This window comes from Planococcus citri, chromosome 4, assembly GCF_950023065.1.
Source record: "Planococcus citri chromosome 4, ihPlaCitr1.1, whole genome shotgun sequence".
NCBI classification, from domain to species: domain Eukaryota; kingdom Metazoa; phylum Arthropoda; class Insecta; order Hemiptera; family Pseudococcidae; genus Planococcus; species Planococcus citri.
The window spans coordinates 64,043,588-64,059,751 of record NC_088680.1 but is presented as its reverse complement, the minus strand read 5'-3'; the positions used below and the strand labels follow the sequence as shown (position 1 = coordinate 64,059,751).

At 33.0% G+C, this 16,164-nt stretch overlaps 1 protein-coding gene across 1 annotated transcript in view; it reads right to left on the bottom strand.

The window, feature by feature from the left end:
• Nucleotides 1-16,164, bottom strand: part of LOC135842355 (uncharacterized) — a 380,985-nt gene that overhangs the window by 13,208 nt on the left and 351,613 nt on the right. Inside the window, exons 7-10 of the mRNA XM_065359776.1 lie at nt 12,710-12,833; nt 12,371-12,588; nt 11,477-11,610; nt 8,419-8,715 (exon numbers count right to left, since the gene is read on the bottom strand). Coding sequence (XP_065215848.1) covers nt 8,419-8,715; nt 11,477-11,610; nt 12,371-12,588; nt 12,710-12,833 — 773 coding nt within the window. The remainder of the gene's footprint in view (nt 1-8,418; nt 8,716-11,476; nt 11,611-12,370; nt 12,589-12,709; nt 12,834-16,164) is intronic.

Here is a 16,164-nt window from a genome sequence, read left to right as displayed (position 1 = left end):
AATTATTCAATTTGTTCGTGAATGATTCATCAAAAATTGAGTAAATGAATCGATTCGTTCACAAACGAATCACTTATACGATTCAATTCGTTCGCGAACGATTCATCAAAAATTATTCAATTCGTTCGCAAATGATTCACCAACAATTAATCAATTCATTCGTGAATGATTCAGTCAAAATTGATTATTTCGTTCGCGAATGATTCACCAAAAAATCTATTAATTTGTTCAATCATCAATCGCCCAATCGGTTGTGAATGATTCGATTTGATTCGCTTCGCTTGAAAACGGTTCAGTTCTTATGTGCAACAGTTTCAGAAAAACCCAATCAATCGGAAAATTTAATTGATCCGTTTGCGAACGATTCGTCAAGAAATCAATCAATTCATTCACATTCAATCACCAATCGTTTGTAAACGATCCGATTCGATTGTAAACAGACCAATTGCTACTTACTTAATACAAAAGTTACAAAAAAAGTGAATCAATCCGTCCGTAAAAGATTTTTATTATTTGAAGAAAAAATGGATCATCTCTTGCGTTCAGAGTGTTTTTTTTGAATTACCTACCTGCTTTTGAAATTCAAAGAGTTTCAAAATAATGCTCAAAAATGAAAATGATAAAAAATTAATATGTAAGAATTATGCATTTTAAAGAATAAGTAGGTACCTAACTACCTATGTTGCAAAATTATGCAGAATTGATGACATTTTCGTGGAATTAGAAAAAGTTGAGCGAAAGTCGCATAAAACATCCTCGAAACTTTATAAAAGAAGCACTGAAAATTTATTTTCAAGAAATACATTTTTTTTTGAAAAAAATCGCCAAATTTTTTCTCCTCACGAAAATAGGGATTCATTTTGATGCAAAATAGACATGCTAAATATCACCAAAAGTGCTACCTTATTTCAAGATGATCGCTGAAATTGAGGTAGAATGACCCGCATGAAAAAATTTGGGAAAAATTGTAAGGATTACCTATTACGACAATATTTGATGAAATTACTCCAAATTTGATCAAAATCGTGCAAAGATTTCCTTTCAACATTATTACTTACAAAAATCAAAATGAGTAAAATTGACCCATTTTTGAATAAATCGCTAAAAAAATGTCTTACAACATAAAAACTAATAAAATCTAAGAAAAGTTCTAAAAAGTAAACTTAAACAACAAAGAATATTGCTAAAAATCACGAGAAATTGAGAAAAATTACGAGGAATATTTCTTTTATCCGGATTGAAGGAGAGACAAAATTTAATCCGGGTGCTTCGAAATTCTGACACCTTTTCCGTATTCTCCCCATTTACTATACTCAAAAAAAAAAAAAAAAAAAAAAAAAAATGCAACAATAACCTCGTTTGTAAACTTTATTAGGTACCTTCGGCTTCTGAATATTATTATGAGTTGAATTCATGCATGTTAATAATATTGCCTAATCAGTTCGCCGTAAATAGTACATATGAACTTACGATACCTTCTCATATACAGCAGACCACTATTCTGCACTTTATTTGTTAAAAATGCAGTAAAATTCTCTAACTTTTTGGGCAATGGTTTCACGAGCTCGATATTTAATTTATCATGGCTCGCTTTTGACACTGATTAGAAAAATTTAATTCTCCATCCAAAATGAAAAAAGTCTTGTAAAAATTTGACAACTGCGGTCACCTAAAAAAATATCACGATTTCAAAATTATTCTGAGATTTGCTCATCTTGGAGGGAAAATCCATTTCTCATGTTTTAACAATAAAGGTATAAGTATACGAGTAGATAGGTACGTAACAACGTACGTTGATGTACCTGGTGTTGTACAGTGTGAAAAATTTTAACCTAATGTAAATTATTCGATGGAAGTTATTTAAATTTTGGCTACCAAAAGGTTCTTTCCCCCAGCCAAAGCGGGGCATTTGCTGGCACTAAATCAAGTGACACAACACGTAGGTATTAAGCTTAAGTAAAACGTTCGGGGTTGCGACAATGTTGACAAGATATTTCTAGGGATTTACATAGAGTGTACTATGGGTTGTTTAACAAGAACATGCGTATACAACAATACACCGAATCCATTCGAATTGGAATTGAGCGTGACGCTTAAGAAGCCTTTACACTGATTAAATAACTCTTTATTTCTTTATAATAATTGACTATAGGTATACCTACCTACGTGATCGGTTCTATTTTTTCTTACACCTATAGCAAGGGTTCTGTTATATTGTTAGATTATATTAAGCAATGCTTTGTTCTCACGACTAATACACAAGTTCAAAGAAATAATCAAGTTCACGTTTGCATATTAAAACGTGTACAAAATCTTCTTCTGCAACACACACACATTAGCTCACTATGTGTAAAGCTATCCTAAACTTCATCTTACCCCCGTTGTATCCGATTATTTATTCTACTGTTGTTATTTCGCGAAGCTTTCTCCCCCGCTCGTGATAAACATAATAGAAGAACGTTAAACTCTATTAAGACATTCTAATACAAATCTAAATACAATCGCCATTTCCCATTAATGGTTATCTTCTAGAATTACCTAATTGTTTCGCAGAATTGTATAAATTGAATAGAAAATGCAATTTTCCTTCATGTTCGAGAACCCGAGTCGCTTTGTGTTCGATGCTTAATTCTCTCTGTAAACCTATTTAACTTATGTATTCAAGAAGACGTGTCTGTTTAACATTTTGAAAATCTTGAAAGTTATTGCTGTACAGGCGAACAATAGATGAGCCAACGTACAGTTTCTAGCGAATGAAAAATTTCCAGGTACAGGCTGCTGCGATGAAAGTGATGGTTCATCTAGATTTTCAAAGAGTGAAATTTCCAACACGTGGATTCATTTCGTTCAGATAGGTACCTACGATTGTATTATGGTCGTTGTGGCGTGTTAAAATATATTATATGATCGAATTTTTATATACGTTTGCTATTTTTTTTTTTCGTAACCGCCACTATCATTTTTTAAAGCACTTTCACGCTTTCGAGTCAGGGGTTGTGAAATTAATAATTTTTAAGGTAGCCGAAAGGGTTGATTTTGAACACGTGTTTTTCGATTCGTTTCGCAAGTTTACGAGTATAGATATGACGGGATGTGGTGTGGTGTTTTTTTTTTTACATCGTTGTCGTGGTTTTCGTAATTGTTGAAAGTTTCTGTTACGTTAGGCTCTGATTCAATTTACGTTGCGAAGCAATTTAACATTTTTTCAACTCGAAGTAGCGGTGTTTTCTTGTACTTTTTTTTTTTTTTGGTTTGTTTTTTAGCCGAACAATCTTATTTTTGGCAACGAAATTTCGAATAAATTTGTTAAACAATTCGAGTGAAAAATTGTATACGTGTGAAGCGCGAGATTAAAAGATTAAAATTTTTTGTTTATTCGAGTTTATGCATTCGAAAGTTCTAATTGAAACGGCGAACTTTGTACAAAGTTGAAAAATATTCTTCTTAGTTGTAATAGACGGGGAGAAATTTCGTATAGTTTGGGAGTGAAAATCTTTGTGTAACCATCTGAGGTGTTTTTTTTTTTTTTTTTTTTGAAATGCTCGTGTTTTTCATTTTTCATTTTTTTTTTTTGACGAAGTGATTTTTCCAAGGTTGGGAATATTAGATGTGGTCTTCTCATCATACTTGATTTTCATTTCAATATTTTCCATTCTCCCTTCTCAAAATCATTTTTCCGTTCGAATTCAGCAACATTAAAGTAACTCCACACTTTCATAACTTTGCGATTTTTTAAAATATGTATTAATCGGTGGATTTTGGCCAAATTCAGCCGCAACCTTCATTTTGAGCTGAAAATACTCAGGAAAATTTTCAACTCCCAAAGTACCCCTTGAGGGGTGGATGGGTTTTCAAAAAGGAGATATTTTCTAAAAAATTCTGTTTTTTTGCTCCTGGCGACACCTAACTAGTTTTAGAAAAAATTATCCAGACCCACATGAGCTATCTACAATATTGCCCTCAAAATCCGAGACCACCTTCAGGGTTCTACGATGCAGTCAAAAAATTTTCTCCTGGGTTGCTCTTATAATTATGTACCTATACCGTCAATTTTCAGCGATCCTCTTGAAATAAGGTGGTACTTTTGGTGATATTTAGCGTGTCTATTTTTCACCAAAGTGAACCCCTATTTTTGTGAGGAGTAAAATTTTTTTTATACAAGTGAGAGTAGAAATTTTTCAAAAATACACACAGTTAGGGGAGGGGATAACAGGGCTGCTAAATTTTAGAAAAATCGCATGCTTCAATACCTAACTATATTTTTATGAGATCCAGACATTTCCTGGATTCAGACCATGAATAGTGATTTGATCTTGATCAGACCAGATCTGATTTGAATAAGCTAATCTGATATATCTTAGTGGCTTATAAATTGTTTCAAAACTAATAATCTTGGCGATTTTTTCAAAAAAAATTATGATTTCTTGGAAGTTAATCTTCAGTTGACTTTTACTCGACTTTTTCTCATTTCACAAAAACGTCATCAAATCAGCATAATTTCGCAAAATTTTATTCTTTGAAATCTATACCAAAATCGTACATATTTGATTATTTTTCGTAATTTTTTGTTATTTTCATTTTTGAACATTATTTTGAAACTTTCTTTGAATTCCAAAAGCAGGAATTCAAAAAAACAGTCACGTTAATACGTTAGAAAACCGACTTTTTTCAAATAAAAATCCTTCACGAACGAATTGATTCACTTTTTTTTGAAACATTGTATGTATTATAGAAATTGATCTGTTTACAATCGAATTGAATCATTTACAAACGATTGGTGATTGAATATTAAATTGATTGATTTCTTGGTGCTGAATCGTTCGCAAACGGATCAAGTAATTTCCGATTGACTCGGTTTTTCTGACATTATTGTAAGTATAAGAATTGATCTGTTTTCAAGCGAAGACGGATTCATCCAAGTGACTCGTTCGCGAACGAATCGATTCATTTACTTGATTTGTGGCGAATCATTCGCGAACGAATTAAATAATTTTTTAATGAATCGTTCGCGAACGAATTGAACAATTTTATGAATATTTTGTGAATCATTCGCGAACGTATTGAATAATTTTTGGAGAATCGTCCGCGATCGAATTGGTTCGTATAAGTGATTCGTTCGCGAACAAATCGATTCATTTACTTGATTTGTGGCGAATCATTCGCGAACGAATTAAATGAATGGTTCGCGAACGATTTGAACATTTTTATGAATTTTTTGTGAATCATTCGCGAACGAATTGAATAATTGTTGGTGAATTGTTCACGAACGAATTGGTTCGTATAAGTGATTCGTTCGCGAACGAATCGATTCATTTACTTAATTTGTGGCGAATCATTCGCGAACAAATTAAATAATTTTTTAATGAATCGTTCGCGAACGAATTGAACAATTTTATGAATTTTTTGTGAATAATTCGCGAACGAACTGAATAATATTTGGTGAATCGTTCGCGAACGAATCGATTCATTTAATTAATTTGTGGCGAATCATTCACGAACGAATTAAATTAATTTTTTAATGAATCGTTCGCGAACGAATTGAACAATTTTATGAATGTTTTTTGAATCATTCGCGAACGTATTGAATAATTTTTGGAGAATCGTCCGCGATCGAATTGGTTCGTATAAGTGATTCGTTTGCGAACAAATCGATTCATTTACTTAATTTGTGACGAATCATTCGCGAACGAATTGAACATTTTTATGAATTTTTTGTGAATCATTCGCGAACGAATTGAATAATTGTTGGTGAATTGTTCACGAACGAATTGGATTCATTTACTTAATTTGTGGCGAATCATTCGCGAACAAATTAAATAATTTTTCAACGAATCGTTCGCGAACGAATTGAATAATATTTGGTGAAACGTTCGCGAACGAATTGATTCGTATAAGTGATTCGTTCGCGAACGAATCGATTCATTTACTTAATTTGTGGCAAATCATTCGCAAACAAATTAAATAATTTTTTAATGAATCGTTCGCGAACGAATTGAACAATTTTATGAATTTTTTGTGAATCATTCGCGAACAAACTAAATAATATTTGGCGAATCGTTCGCGAACGAATTAGTTCGTATAAGTGATTCGTTTGCGAACGAATCGATTCATTTACTTAATTTGTGGCGAATCATTCGCGAACAAATTAAATAATTTTTTAATGAATCGTTCGCGAACGAATTGAACAATTTTATGAATTTTTTGTGAATCGTTCGCGAACGAATCGATTCATTTACTTAATTTGTGGCGAATCATTCGCGAACGAATTAAATTATTTTTTTAATGAATCGGTCGCGAACGAATTGAACAATTTTATGAATTTTTTGTGAATCATTCGCGAACGAATTGGTTCGTATAAGTGATTCGTTCGCGAACGAATCGATTCATTTACTCAATTTTTAGTAAATAATTCAAGAACGAATTGAATTAATTTTTGGTGAATCGTTCGCGAACGAATTCCGTCAAAACTCCCATTTATCTCGTTATATCGTCACAAATCCTACATTATTTTTCTCTTTTTCTCCATTGCTTCTTTTTTCTTCACCAAAGATAATGTAAAAATCAAAATAAAGTTTTTAACTTCGTTAATAAACATTTCAATCATGTATCAGTATAGTTTTAAAGTTACAATAAATGAGTTGAGACGAAGAAGGAATATCGGTTCGTTGTTATTCCCCTTCATCAAATACTTACTCGTACAACGAAGAAACAAAATTATTTTTTAAAAGTAAAATGTTATTTGCGCTTTCATTTGAAAAGAAATCAATCTTTCTGCGTCAACTGCTTGATTTTTAATTAATTTTTGAAAATGGCGAATTCCCATTTCAATAAATATCTACGTACCTACAATATAAATTGAAATCATCCTTCTTTTCTGTTTTTATTCGTAATTCACTAAACCTTTGTCAGATGTCAGATAGGTAGCTATCTAATTCAAATAATATTTCATTGAAGACAATTTCTAGTTTTGGGTTGACTGACTCATGTAAGTAAGTATTTTAATATCGATTATGAGAAAAAAAATCATCTTTTCAGTTCTCTTCATTGAGTTTGCAGGTTCAAAAAGTTGAGAAAAATATCAAATGATAGCACCGTTGCATTCCAGAATATTTCCCTAGATTCAGGAGTGATATCTATCAATACATTGGGCCATTTTTCCCAAAACAGGTTGGGTAGCTACAGGAGCGAAAAACCACAAATTTTTCAAAAATGTCCCCACCTTGAGGGCTCATTTCTCCCCTCCAGGGGTACCTCTGGAGATGAATTATTTTAAAGTAACGTTCTACTCAAAATGAAGGCCTTTCGAAAGCATCGTAACCTCAATCAATAATAAACACCTCAAAAATAAACAATTTCCAGCAGAATTTTTCAAACCCCTGAAACCCTACTAAATAATTTTCGAAACCCCGACAACTAAATTATCGCGCAATAAAGAACCGTTGTTGATTAATGTTAATCGAGGAGGAAAAACTCGGTCAAAAAATCGTTATCCGATTAGCTATACACCGACTGCAAGAATCCAAATAGACACATACCAAGCATTATACTCTCTGCTTGCTTCGCTGACCTGACCAACATATGGCTTTTTAAAAACTTATCCAACATGTTGAAAACTCGGCGTCTCTATATACAATATACATACAGGGAAAAACTTACAGCGAGAGTTTTTCAACTGTACTTCCTTCAACAATATATTGAACGTGTTGCCTCGACGAACAACATATGCGAAAGTTAGCTCTACTCTACTCTAGCTCAATGTATGATGGTGTTTTTTTCCTATAGCTCTTGTTGTTGTTGTTGTTTTTGTTGTCATCGCGGTTGGTTTTTGTTTTTATTCGTTCGCTTATTCTCTGTCAGAATAATCAACGCAATGTGCGGCGTGTACCACACGGATATTACACGTACGTGGACCAAAAAACCCTCATACGAGGTAATTAGGATAAAAGAGCAGCAGCAGAGTGAGAAGAGGGGTAAGAGATATATGCAGTGGTTGAAAAAAAATTGTGAATGAAAAAATTATACTTAGCCCTTTTTTTAAATAGGTCTATGCAGAAACGTGGTAAACGAAAATAAATACAGGCTTAAAAGTGAGGAATTTTTCGATAAAAAGAATGAATTAAAGGGAATTTGTAATATTAGACTCTCTTTATTCAACTTTTACTGCAATATGTGCAATGCTATCTGTACCAACCTATCAAAAGTATACAGTAAAGTCTCATTGCGAATATATTTCCCACTTCGTTTTTTTTTTCAAGTTGGATAAATAATGTACTATACATAAAAATGAATCGAATAAATCTAGAAGCTTAAATTTTCACAATAGACAAGATCTCATCCACGATGCATGGAAATTTTAAAATTACGCCATTTGGTTTAAGTTTTTGTAGGTAGGTACATACAAACGTTGGATTTTCTTACCTTCGTGAATACGATGTTTCTTGAGCATGTAGAATTTTTTTTTATCCATTTTAATACCGTCGTCGACGTAATTGTCGGATTTATGTTTAAACGGATGCTGGTTTCGAAAAGCCGAATATTTCCATTTGGATTTAGATTTACAAGGTGCCAGCTTACACGGCCTGGTTTCCGTATGCTCTGTTTCCGATATAGGACAAGGCTCGTCGGTTTTCATCAAGTTTACGCATCGTAAATGCCTCGTTTGTATACCGGCGCCGCATTTCGTACTGCATTCGCTCCAACTGCTCCATTCCATGCCTGGAAATATTATTTTTATGGCGTGAATAAGACTTGGGATTTACTCTAAGTATACGTTGAATGATAAAGAGGCAGAAAGTTAGGTATGTTTTTTGACCAAATAGCGCTAGAAAAATGGCGAGAGTTTGGAAATGGGCGTATAGATAACAATGATGCCAACAATGATCAATTTTGAGATAGCCGTTGGGAACTTCAAATTTCCAAAATGAAGGCACAAGTGGAAAAATTTAAAGATATCAGATCTCTAAAAATTATAGACTTGCTCGATTTTGGAAATTTTGAAGGTGTAGATCACCACGTACTGAATTACTTTTGTACCTTTGGTTTCAATGATCCAGTCCTTAAATTTCAAATAAAGAATTCCTTCACATGATCCTCTACTAACTGAGAGTTCATAAAAAAATGCAGTTTTTTGCTCCAAAAATGTCTTGAAATATAATTTTTGGCACCTCCTCTTCAAATAAAGTAGCTCTTTTGGTGATATTTAGCATGTCTATTTTTCACCAAAGTGAAGCCTTATTTTCGTGAGGAGTAAAAAATATTTTGTTCGAGTGAGAGTAGAATTTTTCGAAAATATCCACGGACGGGGGGAGAGGGATGGGGGGGGGGAATTGCAGAGCTGCCAAATTTCAGAAAAAATCACATGCTTCAACACTTGACTAAATTTTTTGATTTTTTCTGATTGTGAACAGAACAATTTTTACTCTCTCATTTCTGAACCCAAATAGGTACTGACTGACCCAACATTTCTGTAAACGTAGGTGTGACAAGTGAGGGGAGGGGAGAAGAGGGGAGGGGTAGTCAAACATTGTTGATCTGAATTTTTCCTACTAAAGTTGAAAATCCCAAAATCGATAAAAAATCATCAAGAAATGTGAATTTTAGGCTAATCAGAAAATCAAGTGAAATAGACAAAAATGGTGAAGATATTCGAGAGAAAAATCATTGTAGGTACATAAAAAAAATCTTGACCAAAAACATATTTTTGAAGAAGTAGAAAAACTGGAAAAAAAATGGTTTTCACAATTTATTGACATTTTTGCATCCATTCGAGAAAAAAAATTATTTGAGAGAAATCATCAACTCTCGTGAAATTTAAACAGGACTTTTGCAAAAAATTTCTGCAAAATTGCCTTGAAAATGAAACAAAAAAAAGAAATGTATGAAGTTCTTAAGACAATATCTAGGTATTCACTTTCTTTGCTGATTCTCTAAAAAGACTCAGATGTTTACAAATTTTGGTTTTTCTTAAAATTAATCTCAAGAACAGAAGCTTATTATGTACATTTTCCAACAATAAGTATTTTTGTTCAAATTTCTTATCACTCTTTGCACATTCTTTTAAGCATTATTCTCAAAAAAAATCAATTATTAGCTTTTTTTAAAAAAAATCTAAAAATCACAAAAAAATTTCTTTTTTGTGCACTGAAATTTTTTTATTTCATTTTTGAAGGCGAAATTAATGAAAAATATCTACCAAATGTTGAATGATTTTTTTCAATTTTGAGAGGGGAAAGAATAAAATTTAAATTCTTCCAAAATTCAGAAAAAGTGAATTCTCTTTGATTAAAAAAAACTCAACTTTCTTAGAAAAATTTTCCCGCCAAAAATCTGTTGCATTATTTTCTTGAAAATTGAAAAAAACTACAATTATGACATTTTTAATGTTCCCATCACCAAATTTGGGTAAAATCTCTCGAGATCAAAAAGACAGTAAGAGCTAAAACTCTCATAACTAAAATTACAAGCGCTCAAGTTCATTTTTAAATTTTTTGAAAAATTTTAAAAATTCAAAAAAAAAGCAAATTTTTAAAAAGTAAGGTACATTTTAGGTTAAATTCTGACCCTCTTCTCTTTCCCGCACTTTGATGGATACTGTTCTGAAACCTTCAAAAACTTTTCAATTCTCTTCAGAAATTTCAATTCGCTCTGCAAAGACAAACAAGTTTTGATCAAGTGGATAATTACTTTAGTTTAATCCTCACATTCGAAAGCTACCCGTTTTGGGTCATTCCAGAGCTACCAGTGAGTTTAAAATCTTCTCCAGAAATTTTAAATTGCTGATGATGAGTGATGAGCGAAAAACGGATTTAAGCATTGTAACTTTGGTTGGTACTTGAGTGAAAATAAACGAGAGTTCATTTTTGGCTCCTTTGCTGCAATTTGAAATTTCTGGGAGGATTGAAAACTCGTTGGAGGCTCCAGAATCGTCTTAAGAAATCAGATTTCAAATATGAGAATAGAAATTAATAAAATAATCATTCATACTTTTTTTTTTTTTTTTTTTTTTTTTTAAAGAAAGAAACATGATTGTAGAAAAGTTGAAAAATCGCCAAGATGGCAATTTTTTTAAATGTTTAAAATTTTCCAAAATTTTCCAAAAATCTAAAATTGAATTTAAGCACTTGAAATTTGTTTCGATCTAACTCAGTTTCATTCGAAATGGAGTGTACTAGTTTGAGATAGCCCCATACAAGCTTCATTAAATTTAAAAAAATGAATGAGACTGGAGGGAAGTTGAAAATTAAATCATGTGGCAAAATATTGAACATTGAACAGGATTACCAAAATTTGGCCACCTTTATTATTGATCTGATCTCTTATGCCATTGAATTATTTTGATGGCACCATGGTTGAAATTTTTGATGCATTTCTGGGTTCAGGATCTTTTATTTAGCATCGAGGATTATTATACACCAATTTTTCACTTCATTTATCATTCAATCTATACCATTGAAATGTATTAAAAATCAACCATTACCAAATATCGGTCCAGAGCCACTGCCTTCGTCTTGATTGTCATCTTCATCATCACTGATACTATCTGTAGAATCATCATCGTCATCGTCGTTATCATCATCATCATCGAAAGTATCGACGATCATACGTTCGGTTCTATTCGAGAAAAACATCGCAGAATTAAAATCCACTATCGATTTGAAAAACGTGTAAACGTTCTCAAAAACATAACAGTAACATCTAAAGGTGTGAAATTCTCTCCCCTTCAACCGCCAAGTCATGATGTTTTCGTCGAGGGTTACCAGAATCCAGAATGGGGGTTTTATATTTTTATAGCATTAAAAAAAGAAAGAATCGTATCCCTGTGGAAAAATAAATATAACAAAAGTTTAATTGAATTTCTGAAATGAAAAATTCCTTTTTATACGAATATGCTTTGGAATGGGCTTTTTCCTGCGGTGTCAAAAAAATACAACTTGTTGTGGGTACCTAAGTCGTTGGTATCTATAACAGTTTTTTCCCTTTTATAGATACCTACTCCATATCTTAAAATTGAAAAAAAGGAAAAAAAATTAAAAGACAATTCCACGTTTACCCTGACTTATTTTTTTCACAATAAAGTTTCATCATTTTTTTTTTATTTTATTGATAGGTTCTTCGTGTACACGTATGACGTATACCATGGGAAGAAAAATGCTTGAATTTGCATGTTGCGGGCTCGAATTCCTGACCTCTTTTGTATCTATAAAACGTAGCCTTTTCGAGTACTACACACGCCGAGAGGCGAGGTAGTAGGTACTCCGCGAAATAGAAACTTCATAACGTAAATGGAATACACAATGCTATTCAAAATGATTATGAAAACAATGGAATTAGCATACATATGAATACGTTATAAGAGGCTTAAAATATATACTTGATCTCGAAGTACGATGGTATTAAGCGTTTTCTATTATCAGAAGTGGCGGAATGGTGACGTCTTCGGAGTCGCTGCGAGTTATCGTCTTCGGGCGAAAGTGTCGTGTAGACGGCGTTTTTCAACAGCGCTTTATCTAACACGGAAATTTTTGAGGTTGAGCATTGTTGTACCACTGCTGCCGAGTCGGGCACTAATATTAAATGCTCCAAGTCTCCCTGTAATGTGTTGATGATGACGGAATTATAATATAGGGAATGGGGTGAATAACGAGAATTTTCAATTACGTCAGAGCTAGGGCAGGGCTATAAGAGAGAGGTGCAAAGGGTGAAACATTACCGTGAATAAGTAGCCTATTATGAGGTCAGCGTCTTCGGTGTCGCTTAGTGAATTACTCCTCAAGATATCTGTGCTGACCCATCTGCAGTCTAAGTAGCTGCGTACGGATACGTTGTCTTGAATTCTGAAATCATGATGAGTGATTATTAGATAATATTAGTGTAATAGACCTGTCTAGGTACTCATGGAGCTCACAATGATACGATTTTGACGATGAGTGAGCTAGAGCAAAATTACTGAAAGTGAGTCAGTCAAGAATTATGTATTAGTGAAATAAAAGATAGAAGGTTTGGATTTTTGAAAGGTGAAGATGATTTTTCTGTTCCCTTAAATTTCCTTCTCAGTTTATTGATTGAAAAAAGCCATTACTTGAGCTTATCATTGAGCCTTTTCCAACTGGAATACGATTTGTAAAATTTTTAAAAATTACCAAAAACTCATAAACATTTTTAAAAATGAAAAAATTTAGCAAAAGTTGACAGACTTTGAAAGAATTTTGATAAAGTTGACAGCATTCAGAAAAAAGTTAGCGAAGTTTTGAACAAAAATGATTAATTTTAAAAAAATTATACAAATTTTGTAAATTGTAAGAAATTTACAAATTCGGAAAGATTAGCCAAGCTTTGGAAACATTGAGTGACAAAATTTTGGAAAAATAAGGTAAACCAAATTTTGAAAAAATCAAAAAAGTTTCATTGTTGAAAAAATATGGAAAAAATTGAAAAAATTCTGAATACCTAAATTGATTTATAATTTTTAAAAAGTTGACAAATTATCAAAAAAATAGACAAATGATAGAAAAATTGAATCAATTTTGATAAAGTGGACAAAATTTTAAAGAGGAATAATTAACACACTTATGAAAAAGTTGACCTGAAATTGACACAATTTCGGAAAAATGTCAAAAAAAACATGACAAAATGGTAGATATGATTTTAAAAAATGAACTGACAAAATTTCGAAAAAAATTGATAAAGTTGATAGACTTTTGAAACAATTGACCATACACTTTGACAAAATTTCAAAAAAACACAATATGAAAAAATTGACATAATTTTGATACTTCCATGGAAAAATAATTCTATAAAATTCTATAAAAAACACTGAAAAATTTTCTATAGAATTTTATGTCCAGAATGTACCTATAAAATTTTATCTAATCTCATTTAATTTGATTCACTTGGATAAAATTCTATCAAATTCATATTCTTTTGTTTTAAAAAATTATATTTAATTAGTAAAAATGGTCTAATTAATGTTAAAATGTAATTTGCGCTTAAAATGTGAAGTAGTTTAGTAAATTTCATCAAAAAAGCGAAAAAAAAATTTCAAAAAATTTCACTGCCAGTGTCTGGGTTCGAACCTTCAACCTCCCACACCTCAATCTGTTATCTTAACCACTATACCACCCTGTTCCATGAGAGATCAGGTATTAAGGAAATTTATATTCTCTTCCCCAGGGTCTGGACTTGGAAAATTTTCAGGATTGTTTGATCAAATTTTATAAAATCTGGTCGAGTTTGATTAAAGGCTATAGGTGGATAAGTATGGTGAATTTGCCCCCGAGAGCTTCAGGGTTGATATTTGCATGGAAGGTTGGTACCCTTGAGCACCTTCCGTCACGAAAGTTTCAGACCCCCAGACCCCCCCGTTTTTGAGAAACCCCCCCTTTTCTAAAATTGCAATAAAAATTTTTTTCTCAGCCCCATGTGAACCGATTTTTTTAATTTTTTGGTATGTTGTAAACATCTATAAGAGGCATCCCCACAAAAAATTCAACCCCCTCCCCCCATATTTTCCCCTCAAAATGGCGTTTTTTAGTTTTGTTTGCCCGTTTTAGCAATGATCATGATTCGGCACAAAAATGCGAATAGCATTTTTAAATGTATTTTTGACTGCTACAAAACATATATTTTTTTCAAAAAAAAATTTTTGGTGGGCCGTGGTCAAAAATTGAAAAAACCAACAAAGGGGGTTAAAAATGGATTCTGGTGTAAATCATTGTTTTTGGTAAACAAGGTGTCGTTTCCATATGAATCGAACCCCCCGAACACGAATATAACGCCCAATCTTATGCTACCCTCATCCACACCCCTCCAGCGCCTCTGCCCCCTTCTCAATTTTTACTATATCAAAAGTTGAGCTATTTTCGTAGTATTGGTGTCGTTTCCAAATGAATCGAACCCTCCGAACACGAATATGAATTCCAATTTCTTGCTACCCTCATCCACACCCCTCCCCAGTGCGTCTGCCCCCAACTCATTATTCACTTTATTGAAAGTTCAGATATTTTCGTAATGTTGGTATTGGTTCCATATGAGTCGAACACTCCGAACACGAATATGTCGTCCAATGTTATGCTACTCTCATCCACACCCCTCGAGTGCCTCTGCCCCAACTCAATTTTCACTATATATTGAAAGTTCAGATATTTTCGTAATGTTGGTATTGGTTCCATATGAGTCGAACACCCCGAACACGAATATGAAGTCCAATTTAGCTCTACTCTCATCCATCGCCTTTCAGGCTACAGCCAGCTCGACAATTTTTATTATTTGAAATGCTAAACCTATTTTCATAATGCTGGATGTCATTTTGGCACGAATGGAAGAGGGTAGCAAGAAATTGGAATTCATATTCGTGTTCGGAGGGTTCGATTCATATGGGAACGATACCAACAATATGAAAATAGCTCAATATTTAATATAGTAGGAATTGAGGTGGGGGCTAAGGCACTGGAGGGGTGTGGATGAGGGTAGCGTAAAATTGGACGTCATATTCGTGTTCGGGGGGTTCGATCCATATGGAAACAATACCAACATTACGAACATAGGTCAACTTTTAAAACTCGTGTAGTAAAAATTGAGAAGGGACAGAGGCGCTGGAGGGGTGTGGATGAGGGTAGCATAAAATTGGACGTCATATTCGTGTTCAGGGGGTTCGATTCATTTGGAAACGACACCAATATTACGAAAATAGCTCAACTTTTGATATAGTAAAAATTGAGAAGGGGGCAGAGGCGCTGGAGGGGTGTGGATGAGGGTAGCATAAGATTGGGCGTTATATTCGTGTTCGGGGGGTTCGATTCATATGGAAACGACACCTTGTTTACCAAAAACAATGATTTACACCAGAATCCATTTTTAACCCCCTCTGTTGGTTTTTTCAATTTTTGACCACGGCCCACCAAAAATTTTTTTTTGAAAAAAATATATGTTTTGTAGCAGTCAAAAATACATTTAAAAATGCTATTCGCATTTTTGTGCCGAATCATGATCATTGCTAAAACGGGCAAACAAAACTAAAAAACGCCATTTTGAGGGGAAAATATGGGGGGAGGGGGTTGAATTTTTTTGTGGGGATGCCTCTTATAGATGTTTACAACATACCAAAAAATTAAAAAAATCGGTTCACATGGGGCTGAGAAAAAAATTTTTATTGTAATTTTAGAAAAG